Genomic DNA, 14783 nt, shown 5'->3' on the forward strand with positions numbered 1-14783 from the left:
TGCAGCTCTCTGCCACCCAAAGAGAAGCAACCACGCAGCAGCCCATCCCCCGTCCGAGGAGCAGCAGCCGCCCGAGCAGCTTGCCCCTGTCTGAGGAGTAGCAGCCACACAAACAGATAGACCGACCACATCTGAAGAGCTGCAGCCACACGCAGTCCGCACCTGTCCGACGAGCAGCAAGAACAGATATATAGATCAATGGAATAGAATAGAGAACCCAGAAATCGACCCGAATCAATATGCTCAATTAATATTTGACAAAGGAGGCAAGAACATATAATGGAGTCAAGACAGTCTCTTCAATAAATGGTGCTGGGAAAATTGGACAGATACATGCAAAAAAATGAAACCAGACCACCAACTTACACCATACACAAAAATAAACTCAAAATGGATGAAGGACCTAAATGTAAGACGGGAAACCATAAAAATACTAGAGGAATCCAAAGGCAACAAAATTTCAGACATACGCTGAAGCAATTTCTTCACTGATATTGGTCCTAGAGTATTGGAAACTAAAGAGAAAATAAAAAAGTGGGACTACATCAAAACAAAAAGCTTCTGCACCATCAACAAAACAACAAGAAAGCCCACTGCATGGGAGAACATATTTGCCAATGTTACCACCGGTAAGGGTTTAATCTCCAACATTTATAGGGAACTCATACAACTTAACAAAAGGAAGATAAACAATCCAATCAAAAAATGGGCAAAGGACCTAAATAGACACTTTTCAAAAGAGGACATTCAGAAAGCCAAGAGACATATGAAAACATGCTCAAAGTCACTAATCATCTGAGAGATGCAAATCAAAACAACAATGAGGTACCATCTCACACCTGTCAGAATGGCTATCATCAACAAATCCACAAACGACAAGTGCTGGAGAGGATGCGGAGAAAAAGGAACCCTCCTTCACTGCTGGTGGGAATGCAGACTGGTGCAGCCACTATGGAAGACAGTATGGAGTTTCCTCAAAAAACTACAAATGGAACTCCCATTTGACCCAGTGATCCCACTTCTAGGAATATATCCCAAGAAACCAGAAACACCAATCAGAAAGGATATATGCAGCCCTATGTTCATAGCAGCACAATTTACCATAGCGAAGATCTGGAAACAGCCTAAGTGCCCATCAGTAGATGAATGGATTAGAAAACTGTGGTACAGCTACACGATGGAATACTATGCTGCTGTAAAAAAGAAGGAATTCTTGCCATTTGCAACAGCATGGATGGAACTGGAGAGCATTATGCTAAGTGAAATAAGCCAGTCAATGAAGGAAAAATACCACATGATCTCACTCATTTATGGGTAATAAAGACCATTATAAACTGATGAACAAAAATAGATACAGAGGCAGAGCAGCATCAGACAGGCTGTCTAACTACAGCGGGAAGTCTGGGGAGGGTTGGGGTGCGGGAGGGGGGGTAAGAGATCAATCGAAGGACTTGTATGCATGCATATAAGCATAACCAGTGGATATAAGACACTGGGGGGTAGGGGAGGCCAGGGGAATGTCAAGGGGGGGGAAAGGAGACATATGTAATACTCTGTAATACCTTAAGCAATAAAACAAAAAAAATCCCCCCAAAACCCAGCCTTCTGTTCGTTACAGCTCCGTGGCCGCAGCCATCTTATTTGGGTTAATTTGCATACTCGCTCCTGATTGGCTTGTGGGCGTGGCTTGCACCATAGCGGCATATGAGGCTATAGCCAGTGATGGTGAACCTATGACACGCGTGTCAGAGGTGACACGCGTGTCAGAGATGACAGGCGAACCCATTTTTTTGGTTGATTTTTCTTTGTTAAATGGCATTTAAATATAGAAAAGAAATATAAAAAATATAAATCTTTGTTTTACTATGGTTTCACATATCAAAAAATTTCTATATGTGACACGGCACCAGAGTTAAGTTAGGGTTTTTCAAAATGCTGACACGCCGAGCTCAAAAGGTTCACCATCACTGCCTTAGGCTCTGGCGAAGTAAGACACTGGTTGTACTGTGTTCAAACCCTAGCCCTTCCCCCATCAGGTGGTGCCCTCTGAGTAATTCACATTTCGGAACCTCTATCGCTTCATCTGTAAAATGGGAGCAGTGATGGCGAACCTTTTGAGCTCGGCATGTCATCTACAGTGATGGCGAACCTATGACACGCGTGTCAGAGGTGACACGCGAACTCATTTTTTGGGTTGATTTTTCTTTGTTAAATGGCATTTAAATATATAAAATAAATATCAAAAATATAAATCTTTGTTTTACTACGGTTGCAAATATCAAAAAATTTCTATATGTGACACAGCACCAGAGTTAAGTTAGGGTTTTGCAAAATGCTGACACGCCAAGCTCAAAAGGTTCGCCATCACAGTGATGGCGAACCTTTTGAGCTCGGCGCGTCAGCACAGTGATGGCGAACCTTTTGAGCTCGGCGCCAGCGCAGTGATGGCGAACCTTTTGAGCTCGGCGCGTCAGCACAGTGATGGCGAACCTTTTGAGCTCGGCGCCAGCGCAGTGATGGCGAACCTTTTGAGCTCTGCGCGTCAGCACAGTGATGGCGAACCTTTTGAGCTCGGCGCGTCAGCACAGTGATGGCGAACCTTTTGAGCTCGGCGTCAGCACAGTGATGGCGAACCTTTTGAGCTCGGCGTCAGCACAGTGATGGCGAACCTTTTGAGCTCGGCGCCAGCACAGTGATGGCAAACCTTTTGAGCTCGGCGCGTCAGCATTTTGAAAAACCCTGACTTAACTCTGGTGCCGTGTCACATATAGAAATTTTTTGATATTTGCAACCATAGTAAACAAAGACTTATATTTTTGATATTTACTTTATATATTTAAATGCCATTTAACAAAGAAAAATTATCAAAAAAATGAGTTCGCGTGTCACCTGTGACACGCATGTCATAGGTTCACCATCACTGAATGAGCCGCTAAATACCCTTTCTTGTTTCAGTTGGGTTTCTGCCTCTCAAAATTGACTAACAGGCTCAGAGCCTGTCAGCGAGTGGAGGGCTCCCCATTTCCCGGGCTGTCCATCCCCCTCCACCTGTACTTCAGGTGCCAGTGTTGTGGCAGGTCACGGACCAGGCAGCCAGCAGCCGTAGGGCAGAAGGTAGGGCAGACCTGGGATGCCTTGGAGCAGTGGTTCTCAACCTTGGCTGCACGTTAGAATCACCTGGGAATCTTTTTAAAATCCTGATTTCTGGGCCCCACCCTCCGGAAATTCTGTTTCTTTGTTATGGGGTGGGGCCACGACACTAGTAACAAAGAAACAGAATTTCTGGAGGATGAGGCCCAGAAATCAGGATTTTTTTTTTTAAAAAAAATATATTTTATTGATTTTTTTACAGAGAGGAAGGGAGAGGGATAGAGAATTAGAAACATCAATCAGCTGCCTCCTGCACATCCCCCACTGGGGATGTGCCTGCAACCAAGGTACATGCCCTGGACCGGAATCGAACCTGGGACCCTTGAGTCCACAGGCCGACGCTCTATCCCAGTGATGGCGAACCTTTTGAGCTCGGCGTGCCAGCGTTTTGAAAAACCTAACTTAACTCTGGTGCCGTGTCACATATAGAAAAATTTTGATATTTGCAGCCATAGTAAAACAAAGACTTATGTTTTTTGATATTTATTTTACATATTTAAATGCCATATAACAAAGAAAAATCGACCAAAAAAATGAGTTCGCGTGTCACCTCTGACACGCGTGTCATAGGTTCGCCACTATCCACTGAGCCAAACCGGTTAGGGCCAGAAATCAGGATTTTAAAAAGATTCCCAAGTGATTCTAATGTGCAGCCAAGGTTGAGAACCGCTGCCTTGGAGAGAGCAGGCACAGCTGGGCGGCCGCCCGGTGGGCAAAGGCATGCCCCGCCTCCAGCCCGGCAATTGGTCCTGATAGAGTTCACGTGGGCTTGGGGAGGTGCCACGTGAGGTCAAGCCGTGAGGTCAAGTGTCGGAGGTCAAGCGTGAGGTCAGGCGTCGGGGTCAAGCCAAGCAGAGCCCAGGCAGGAAGATTCACTCTCCCACGAGGACGCTGCCGGGCCTTCCATGGCTCACAGCCAGAACCTGGTCAGTCATCAGGTCAGTCCCCTGATATGAGAGTGGATGGCCTTGGAGTGTGTGTGTGGGCCTCTGAGTGTGTAAGGGGCGCTTGTGTGTGTGCGCGCGCACCTAAGCCGTCTAAGCAGACGCTCACAAAACCTCAGGTGCTGTGAGCTGAGCCATGCTGCATTCAGTGTGTGCCAGAGTGTCTCCAGGAGCAGGGGGTGGGACCCCCACGTGTGGTTGTGCAGGGGGCTTGGCCAGTGCAAGCCGTGGACGGCCATACTCGGTACCGACCCTCCTTCCTCTTTCTCTCGGGTGATTTGCGCTCTCGTGTGGGGTGCTCCTGGTGCCCTGTCCGAAGACCTTGGAACACGTGTCCACACACGCCGGCCCACTGTGGTAGCCTCATCTGCCATCAGTTGCAGCTCCCCTTCCTTAACCTTTTGCGCTCCAACGTCGAGGCTGACTCGACAGACCAGGCGCTAGTAGCAGGTCCAACGTCGAGTAGGTGATTGAGCTGATTGGCAATTTCCGCCAGGGAACTACTGCAACCAAGAGAGGAAGGACTTCCAATTCGGACCAGACTGTTTGAATTCTTAAAATAAAATTGGAGCGCAAAGGGTTAAGACTCCAGCAAGAGGAGGCCACCCAGCCTGCACAAGGGTCCCTCCTCAGCCCTCACCCCTCAGGCCCCTGGCCGAGAGAGGTCAGCCTTGTTTGCAGAAGGACCTTGAATGTGGTGCCCTACGGTGGCCACAGGGCGCGTCGTGGATAGAGGAGGCAGGAAGAGCCGAGCCCAACAGTTCCCGGTGCCAGTGGCACCCTGAGTGTGTGTGTTGTTGGGACGGGGTGTCAGTGTAGGGTGGTGATGCCACTTCCACGAAGGCTGCTGCGTTCGTTCCCAGGAGGGTCCCCAGAACACGGAGGTGGCACCTGAGCCATGCACACTCGTGCTGAGGACAGAGGAGTGATTGTATCGCATACAGAGATGGGGCTTAGGTATCAGGCTGTGCCCAGAGAGAGATGCCGGGAGGGGCAGGGGCTATTCCTGAAAGTGGAATTCATGACTGGGTTAACCTCATGGAACACCCCAAGGGTAGAAGACAAGTTTCGTCTACAACTCTGAGTGACCATGCGCAGTGGGTTTGAACGCGGGACTAGGCCAGCCGTGGGCAAACTATGGCCCGCGGGCCGGATCTGGCCCGTTTGAAATGAATAAAACTAAAATAAAAATAAAAAAGACCGTACCCTTTTATGTAATGATGTTTACTTTGAATTTATATTAGTTCACACAAACACTCCATCCACGCTTTTGTTCCGGCCCTCTGGTCCAGTTTAAGAACCCATTGTGGCCCTCGAGTCAAAAAGTTTGCCTACCCCTGGACTAGGCAGTGGTCAGCAAACTGCGGCTGGCGAGCCACATGCGGCTCTTTGGCCCCTTGAGTGTGGCGCATGGGCCACGAAGTTTCAGTCGCAGTGTACATGCGCGCCAGCACGTGGTATTTTGTGGAAGAGCCACACTCAAGGGGCCAAAGAGCCGCATGTGGCTCGCCAGCCGCAGTTTGCCGATCACTGGACTAAGGAATTTGCAGGTTCTTCGGGTGTAGATTCATTTGCTTTTGAACAGTGGCAGCAGGGGGCCAGCAGGTGGCAGTGTGGGCTTGGAGCGGGACTGATGGAAGCAGGACTCTAAAGTCACTGACTCCCCACATACTCAATATTTGGTTCAACAGGAAAATGACAAGGCTTCAATGGCTGCTAATTCTGAGAGAAGTAATATGTTTTCAGTTTGATGTTGTTTCCTTTCCTTAGAGATTTCAGATGGTACCAGCCCCCCTTTGATACAGTGTTACTTCTTTTTATTTTTTATTTTGGAATTTTAAAATAAATCTTCATTGTTGAAAGTATGACATATGCCCCCCTTTCCCTGCATTGACCTCTTCTAGCCCGCCCCGCCCCAATGATACTTCTTGCCACACTTTTTATGGATATGATGTATTTATTTTGAACACAGAAAACATCCACAGTTGCTTAAATAGCGCTTAATCCAGGAGCAAGAAAAGCTGTTCACTTTCCCACACTGATGAGTACATAGGGGTGCCCCGGCCCCCTTACAGCAGTCTTAAGGGTTGCAGAAGCAGGATGGGTTTCACCCCTGGAGTGTATTTAAAGCAATACAGTACAACAGACAAATATTTTTTGCTTGAAAAACAGTACAAGTAAACCACAAGGTGACAGAACTGCTTGTAAACAAGGTCCCTACTCCACGTGGAGCCAGAAGCTCCAGGTGCTGCCGAACCTTTGACCGGATTCCTTTCAGTCCTGCACCGACAAAAATACTAGTTCTATACAAAATAAAATTCACAATTGCCATTCTTGCTACCCCCTTCTTAAGAAAGGGGTGAATTGTTTTAGCCCTTTGTGGGGAGGGGGAGGAGAGGAAAGAGGGTGTTTAAGGACGGGCGAGGGAGGCAGAGTGGACTTGAGGTCTCTGCTCCCTGCCACTGGTGATGCTGGTGGGTCCCTCCTCAGGGATTCCCAGGTGCCCCCTCTGGCAGGCAGGGCGTTCAGGAGTCAGCTGTGTGACCTGCATGGCCTCTGTTGGAAACTGCTGGGTTTCATGGGCCAAGATTGGGGCCTCTCTACCACCAGGCAACCCACGCACGCCCTTCCGTGGTGCCCGGCATCAAGGCTGAGAGGCAACCGCTGGTCCTAGCAGCGGCACGATGGGGCTCACATTGCCTTATATTGTCTCTGCAAACTCCCCAGAGGGCGAGGCCAGAGCATGGCAGCTCAATTCCCAAAGGGGCAGCCGCCAGAGGACAGTGTCGGCTCCTGGGGCCTGGCTTGGGCCCATACTTAAGTGAGGGGCCGCTCCTGCGGCTCAGAGCCCTTATGTTCTGAAGATGCTCAGTCCTGGGAAGTGGCTGGACTGATAGGGGCACAGCTGTGACCCTCACCACTATGGCACACCCACCAGGAGCCCTGTTCATCCCTGTGGTTCAGGGTGGGGCTTCGGAGATTAACTCGGCTGGCAGGGCCAGGCTGAGGGCACTCTGGGAAGGGTGAGGGCAGAGAGGGCTGTAAGGGCCTCCAGGTTGTGCCCCAGCCCCTCAGGCCCGTGTCCGCACCCCGTAAGCGGCAGGGTGGTGATGTGGTTTTGTTGCCCTGGACTTGGCAGAGAGGTTCAGTGTGTAGCTGAGTCACACTGAGACCTGTCCACCAACCAGGAGACAGGCTGCCCTTGGAGGGGGTGGGGGCAGACAGCTGACCTGCAATGGTCAGGCTGTTTCTCGAGACAGAATCACAGTTTGGCACCGCCTGCCAGGTGAGGGCAGGGGCAAACAGGCCCGGGAGAGGCGAGAGCAAGCCTTAGTCCCCTCTGCACCTCTCTGCCCAGTGCTGTCTCTAAGTCATCACCGGCAGGCTGGGGAGGGACGGGAGGTAGGGAGAGCTTCCTTTTGAATGCAACCTTCACAGATGATTTTGCATGGTGCATGTGAGGGGGGCGTCTGTGTATGTGTCTTCACACGTGTGGGGCATGTTTGGATGTGTATGTACACATGGGCATGTCACTGTGTATATGTCTGTGTGTGTGTAAGTTGTATTATATGTGTGCATGTAGGAGTGCTGTGTGTGCGTAAGAGTTTGTGTTGCGTGTGTGTGTGCATCAGTTTGTGTGCATATGTGTCTGTGTGCATTAGTTTGCATGTATGTGTATGTGTGTGTCTCTGTGTGTGCATGAGTTTGTGTCTGTGTGTGTGTATATGTGTGCGTGCACGCGCTCCCTGTGTTCCCGAAAGGTCTTTCTCAGCCCCTAGGGACCGGCAGGACGTGGCCTGCTGGCATTCACACAATCATCTCTGGGCTGGAAGCCAGGCTTCCTTTTGGGCTCGGTGGGCCCTGGGGGCTGCTGGGCTCTGGTTCTGAGCCTGGCAGTGGCAGCAGGCTCGGTGGAGGGCAGGGCCCACACACAGCCTCGTAAGGGGGCAGGGCATCCATGGAGACGGTGAAGAGGTCACTGTGCGCCTGCTGGGGTCCGCCGGAGCTGTGGCCGCTGTCGGGGTCTATCAGTGAGTAGGGTGGTGGCGCCTCCGTGGGGGGGTACAGCTGGGTGGCCCCTGGCCCCATGCACTCTTCGTAGCTACAAGAGAAGGGACTCCCTCAGGGCCGGTGGGGCCTGGCCTTCGGGCAGGTGTGGGTCTTTCCCCAAGAGCTGAGAGCCTGTGCTCAGTGACAAGCTGCCTGGCGTGGACCAGCCAGGCCTTTGTCATGCGGCTCCAGTGGAACCGCTCTGCCCCCAGAACCACGAGACCTAGATTCTGGTCCTGACCCAGCCACGTGTTCTGTGTGAACTCAGCGAGCAGGTCTCTGAGCGCGGGCCACAGGTGGCTCAGAGCAGCAGGAAGCTGTGGACCAAACGTCTCCCAGGCTGGCCCCCGAGTGTGGGCAGAGCTGCCTGGAGCAGCTGCAGGCACCCTTGATCTGAAGTCACTCCAAAGTGGCCCTTCCAGCCCTGGGGCCCCTGAGCCAGAGGTGCAGGGCTGAAAAGTGTCCTCCGGCCCGGGAGAGGGCAAGTGCACTGCCCTCCCCGCACCCAGAGCAGAGGGAGAAGGGAAGAGGGAGAGCCGAGGGTCCCTGGTAGGAAAGTGATGGAAGCCCCAGACCTCTTCTCTTTGCAAGTACTGGCTGGGGGTGACCTGCCTGAGGGTGGACCTGAAGGCCCAGAGGAGAACTTGCCAATGGGACAGGGCCGCCCGAGGGCCGAGTGCAGTTTGGATGCACTGACCCCATCCCAGTGGGTGTGATTTGGGCTTTGGGGCGCAAACGAAGGAGCTGGGGCCCGGCCTGAAGGGGCTGCGCTTTCTCCTCCTCCTTGAGTGTCTCCTGGTGGCAGCTCTGAGTCAGACCCTGCCCCCTGGGACCTGCTTGGTCAGGAGGGTGAGAGATGGTCACACGCTCTGAGCAGATGTTTTCTGCCTTTCTACCCCTTGGGGAGGCGTTGCTGTTTCCCATGAGGGGGCATTGTGCCCAGAGCCCCCCCCTCTCACACCCTCTCCCCAGGAGGCCTCCTACCTTGGTGGAGCGTCTATGTGCAGCCGGTGCAGAGAACTGAACCGGTAGCCCCTGAGGCTGCAGGCGCAGTGTATCCCACGGCGGCAGAAGGAGTGCTCCTGGGAGTCTGCAGGGAACAGACATTCGGCCTGGGCCTCAGGCTGGCGTCAGGGAGATTCCCCCCAGTGGCACCCCAGAATGTGACAGCCCTGTACTGAGCAGTGTGTGATGAGCTTTGGTAGACGTAGTACTGAGGCTGTAGGAACAGAGCAGGCCGGACCCAGCCTGGGGTCAGGGAGGGCTTCCTGGCGGAGGGGCTCCCAGAGCTGAGTCTTGTCTAGGATTTAGCCAGGGGAAGTGGGGCAGGCTGGGCAGAGGGAACAGAACAGCTTGAGCCAAGGAGGGAAAGAAAAAGAAGAGTGTGGTGTGAGCAGGAAGCTTTGAGCTGTGGAGAAGGTCTGGGGCATGAAAGGGGGCAAGAGGCTGTCAGGGAACGAGGGCTACAGAGGTCTCTGGGGCAGGCCACCCTACTCCCTGCCCCCAACCACACACTATTCCCTTAAGATCCCAGGGAGAAATGGGTCTTCTGTGATGAATCCTAGCGACTCAGTATACCGCATTCTCTTCTGGGTATTTGTTTATGTATTATGTATTATTATCTACACTAATAAAAGACAAAGATGCTAATTGACTGTACCTTCGCTATGCCCATCAGCCAATCAGAAGAGTATGCAAATTAACCCAACAAAGATGGCTGTTAAATTTGCATACTGCAGGCGGGGCGGGACAGCGCGATCCGCCACCTGCCCTGCTGCCATCAGGGCCTGCCATCTGCCACCCGGGAGCGGGCCTAAGCCAGCAGGTGGTTATCTCCCGAGGGGTCCCAGACTGTGAGAGGGCACAGGTTGGGCTGAGGGACACCACCCCCTGCCAGTGCACAAATTTTTGTGCACCGGGCCTCTAGTTTTTTAAGTAATTCTTTATTGTTGAAAGTATTTCTTCTGGGGTTTTGACTACGTATTAGCACATCAAAGGCTCTGAAAAGTCCTGCAGCTGCGGAACACATTCAATTGTGCTTCTCCAGCATTGGACCACAGGATCGTATTTCCTTCTATCTAATAACACTGCATGGGAAATGCTGATGGAGCACAGTCTTCACATTCTACAGCTGAGGCTCAGAGAGGCCCAGGGACTTGCCCAAGGCCACACAGCAAGTTACTGATAGGGCCAGGGCAGCGCTCCACCTCCCCGTTTCTGACAAGACTCAAGGTGGCTAGGGGCAAGTGGGAGCTGCAAAAATGGCTGAGACTTGAGGACCAGGCATACTCACTTGAGGACACCAATGGCCTCCCAGGTGGCTCCTCCCCTCAGAGGGTAGGGCTCAGCATCAGGGTGGGGCTTGTCTGGGGTTGTGCTTATGACTTTTCTCTGAGCTCAGCAGCACTCTGACCTCACTCTATAGACCAGTGGTTCTCAACCTTGGCTGCACATTAGAATCACCTAAAAATCTTTTTAAAATCCTGATTTCTGGGCCTCATCCTCGAGGATGCGGATGATTCTAATGTGCAGCCAAGGTTGCCTCATCCTTGAGGATGAGGTGATTCTAATGTGCAACCAAGGTTGAGAACCACTGCAGTCTAAAGGCTGCCCTTTCCACTCCCCTAAGCTCTTTCCCCCACTCTAGGTACAATGGTGAGTGGAAAAATCTGGGTACAAAACTCTCTCTGCATTTATACCACGTGGGGAGGTGTAAACTCAGGGCAGCGAGAAGGCTCCCGGGAGGAAATGTTCCACAGGCGTCAACAGTGGCTCCGCCTGGATGACAGGACCAGGACCCTTATCTTCTGCTTTAGACTCCCTGTGTTTTAAAGGTTTTCTACCATGAACACGGTACTTTTATACGAGGATAAAGGAGCCCAGTGACGCGCTGTGGAAGGGAGCGGAGATGAGATCTGTTTCTCTTCAGGGCTTCCGCTGAAGAATGGGTTTTTGGAAGAGCTTGGGGAAGGAGCTCAGGAAAGAGATAAGCAGGAAACAACAGGATGATGGCAACCAGGGCCGCTGGGCTCTGGTGCAGGGTCCCGTCCCTGCCAGCGTCGTCAGGAAAGGATCCCACCTGCTGTCCTAACCTCGGGAAAGCTAAGGCTGTTCCGCCGGCCTGAGTGGGGGGCCCTGGTGGGCAGGACCGCCCACATGGCTGTCCACCTCTCTCCTTGAACTGCTTTTCTTGGGTCTCCCAGGGAAACTGAGGCTGCTCTGTGGTGCTCCCTTGGCTCTGTCACTTAGTCACAGTTCAGTCAGGTTGGATGCCTGTGGAGAATGCCTCGGAGCTGCCAGGCTGGCGGCTGGCAGGTGGGGGCGCCAGCCTACATGGCCTGGGAGCAGGTGTTCTAGGGGAAAGATAATGAAAACAGTTAACGCTTACTGAGCACTTACTCACTAGCCAGGTGCTGTCTAGTTTAGTCCTTGCAATAACTTTTGGGGGTGGGTCCGGTGTACCCATTTCACAGATGACTCACGTAGGTACACAGAGGTCAAGCAACTTCCCTGAGGTTGTACAGCAAGAACGGAAGATGAGGGCCATTTTGGACTCCCTGGGTGTGGGGCCCCAGGGGAAGATGTCTTGGGGATGCCTGGGTGCACGGTCTGGAGCGAGGATGGTGGGTGGTCCTGAGGCTGCCGTGGGTATAGAGAGAGGACCCAGGGCCCTGGCTCCGGCTCTGAGGACCTTGATGCTTTCCTCCTCAGGCAATAGGAACCCACCCAAAAGCCTGGGAGTGGAAGGAGAGAGACGGGAGTCTGTCCCTGGGGCCAGGGAAGGGGTGTTTGAGGACAGAAGGATCCCCAGTGCCAATAGGTCAAAGCTTGGTGCTCTGCCCACAGCTGCGCCCAGTGTGTTTTTCCTCTCTTCCCTGGCATCTTTCTAAGGCTCCTGGCAGTGCCATCCCCATCCCCATGCACCCCCAGGAGGCTGGAGGAAGGTGTGGGGGGCATCAGGGAGGTGCCAAAGCCGCAGCTGAGACCAGAAATGGCTAGGGAGGTGGGAGCCCCACAGAGGGTTCCCACAGCAATAAGGCTGCAGGGTGCTGACAGTCGGGTGGGGTAGCGAAGGCCGGGCTGTGGCCTCCTGCCACTCTCCCTGCTCTGGAGGTCAGGCTAGGTGTCACTCATGTGGCAATGGCTCTGGGGCCCCAGCCAAGAGTAGGAGGGACTGGTCTGCCCCCCGGTCCATCTCTCCTCAAGGCCACGGTTGACCTCTCAGACTTCAGCTTGGGAACTACTGTGGACCCTTCGCCCATGTTCTGAGTACCAGGCTCAGGCTGGGGGACCTCTAGGCCATTCAACAAGTTGCTCCAGTTTTCCGGCCTTTAAACAGGCAGACACAGTTTTGCTGCGCGGATGAAACCAGGTGGTTCCTTTCCTTGCCCACAGAGCACTTTTCTTGGGCCAGGTCCTGCCTGGGCTGTGGGCCCACGTGGAGGAGAGCTTTGTGCAGGCCCTGCTGTCCCTGGTGCCACACAGCCATCCTGTGGCAGGGCCACTGGTGGAGGAGGAGGGACAGTGCCAAGATAGTACAGGGAGGAGGGTCCAACTCAATCTGGGAGGGACGAGGAGGGGCCAGAGAATCTCCCCAAAGGAGAGAGCATTTGAGCCAGGTCTGGAAGGACAAGTAAGCTTTTGTCGGTTGGGGAAGTATGGGAAATGGCATCCTGGACATAGGGAAGGGCATTTGCAAAGGTGCAGAGGTGGCAGGAGCTCGAAGGCGGTGCTTTTTCTGTCCTGTAGGAGGAAAGAGCCTCTGGCCCTGCCTGGCTCTGGAGCCTCCAAGCACTTAATCTGCTGTGTGCACGGCGCCCCTGGGGTCAGACCACTCCGCAGGCCTGCTTTTTCCCTGTCCTAGGAGAAGCCCTGAGGCCGCAGGGCAGGCTTTTTCCTGCCCTTGAAGGTCGTCTGAGAATTAAATACCGTGGGGTTCCTTCCTCCGCTTTTAAATCCCTGGCCCCTTCCGAGAAAGAGAGAGCACACTAGGCAGGTGGGCACTTCGGGACTGGGCAGCCCAAGCATTCACCACCAGCTCTGTTGAGAGGGTGACCCTGTGACGGGGAGGGCCTCAAGTCAGTTCTACTTGCACTTTGCAGGCTTGTCATTCATTCACTCGTCATTCAGCCCATGCATTTATCCATCCACTTACTCATTTACCCACTTACCCCATCCGATACCGCACCTATCCATTCCCCTAACTTCCATCTTTCCAAACATCCACCCACCCACCCACCTACCCATCCACTCACACATCCCACCCAACCCACACATCTGCCCTCCATCCAGCTATCCATCTACCTCTCCATTCATCCATTCTTCCATCCTCCCATTTGGCTATCCATCCCTCATCCCAGCCCTCATCCCTTTCTCCAACAATCCCTTGATCCACCCACTCACCCCACACCTCCCCGCACCTATTCACCTCTTCATCCCCCTACCAGATTACCCTCCCACCCCACTCACCTATGCCTTTCTCCATCCAACCCGGCATGCTGGCACCATCTGGACCAGCTGTCAGTACAGCTGGACCAACAGTGGGCAGGGCTGGGGAATAACAAGCTGTCTTCCCTCTGACCGGCAGCCCCACCTGGGTAGACAACTAGGCTCCCCACGCCATTGAGGACATCATGGTGAGCATCTGCGAGCTCTTCCCGATCCCCAAGACCTCAGGATGCCTTCCCTGCCCACCCTCCCTCTCTCACGACAGAGCAGCCGCCTCTTTGATGTGTCCTGGGTTGCAGTCACAATTGGATGGGAGGGCCAGGCTCTGAGAAGGGCAGCAGCTCACCTTGGTCAGCCTCGGCGTCTCCACGGTAGCGGCGGCGGCAGTAGCGATAGCGGGGCTGGCGGGGCTGGAGCCGCCAGGCCTTCTTGGCTAGGATGATGGTGACGCCAGAGATGGTGATGACCAGGCCTAAGACTACACATACCAACATTATAGAAGACGAATACACATTTCCCTTCCCGAAGTTCTCTAGTTCAGCGTAGAAATGGTGGGTATGGTTGCCGTGCCAGCCTATTGGGAGCAAAGAGAGAGGATGCTGAGCTGGGGCACAGACCTGGTCACACACCTTCCTCCTCCAGCCCGGCTGCCCTGGGAGTTATGCATCCCTGGCTCAGTGGAGGAGACTCAGGTCAGGACCAGAGACTCTCTCCTGGCTGCTCCTTCCAGGGAGGAGGGGAGCAGAGTCCTGAAGGAGCCTTTGGTAGCAGGATCTGACCTCCCCTCCGCTCCTCTGAAGTCTCTGGCCTCGGAGCTCAACTAACTCATGGATAGGAAAAGGGAAGCTCAGAGAGGGCAATGGCCTTGCCCAGGGTCACACAGTGAATAAGTGAACCCAAGACTCAGTGCTAGACAAGGACTCTCTTTCCCCGAGACACAAGGTTAAAGGGTCAGCAGGTCTTTACCAAGGTCTTGGGAAGGGCTGGGGGATGCACAGGATGATGGAGAATGAGGACTAACTTTGCTGGCCTCCAGCCATGGCCTTCTGCCTCAGGGGCGAAACCTACCCAGAGGACTCCGGGGCAGTCAGACAGGACTTGGCTGTGGGCATCAACTGACCCAGACATGCGGTGCTGGGGGTTGGGTTGGATCAGGGAAGGCTTCTCGGAGGAGGTGAAGCCAGGAAGCAT

The 14783-nt window shown here is 53.5% G+C and overlaps 1 protein-coding gene across 1 annotated transcript in view; it reads right to left on the reverse strand.

Annotated features, from left to right (window-relative positions):
* Positions 1 to 6050: 6050 nt before the first annotated feature.
* BEAN1 (brain expressed associated with NEDD4 1) overlaps positions 6051 to 14783 on the reverse strand; it is a 31161-nt gene continuing 22428 nt past the window's right edge. The window contains exons 3-5 of the mRNA XM_059667857.1: positions 13939 to 14166; positions 9129 to 9234; positions 6051 to 8196 (exon numbers count right to left, since the gene is read on the reverse strand). Of these exons, the coding sequence (XP_059523840.1) occupies positions 7902 to 8196; positions 9129 to 9234; positions 13939 to 14166 (629 nt within the window). The 3' untranslated portion in view covers positions 6051 to 7901. The remainder of the gene's footprint in view (positions 8197 to 9128; positions 9235 to 13938; positions 14167 to 14783) is intronic.

The sequence above is a fragment of the Myotis daubentonii genome, chromosome 15 (genome assembly GCF_963259705.1).
Source record: "Myotis daubentonii chromosome 15, mMyoDau2.1, whole genome shotgun sequence".
NCBI classification, from domain to species: domain Eukaryota; kingdom Metazoa; phylum Chordata; class Mammalia; order Chiroptera; family Vespertilionidae; genus Myotis; species Myotis daubentonii.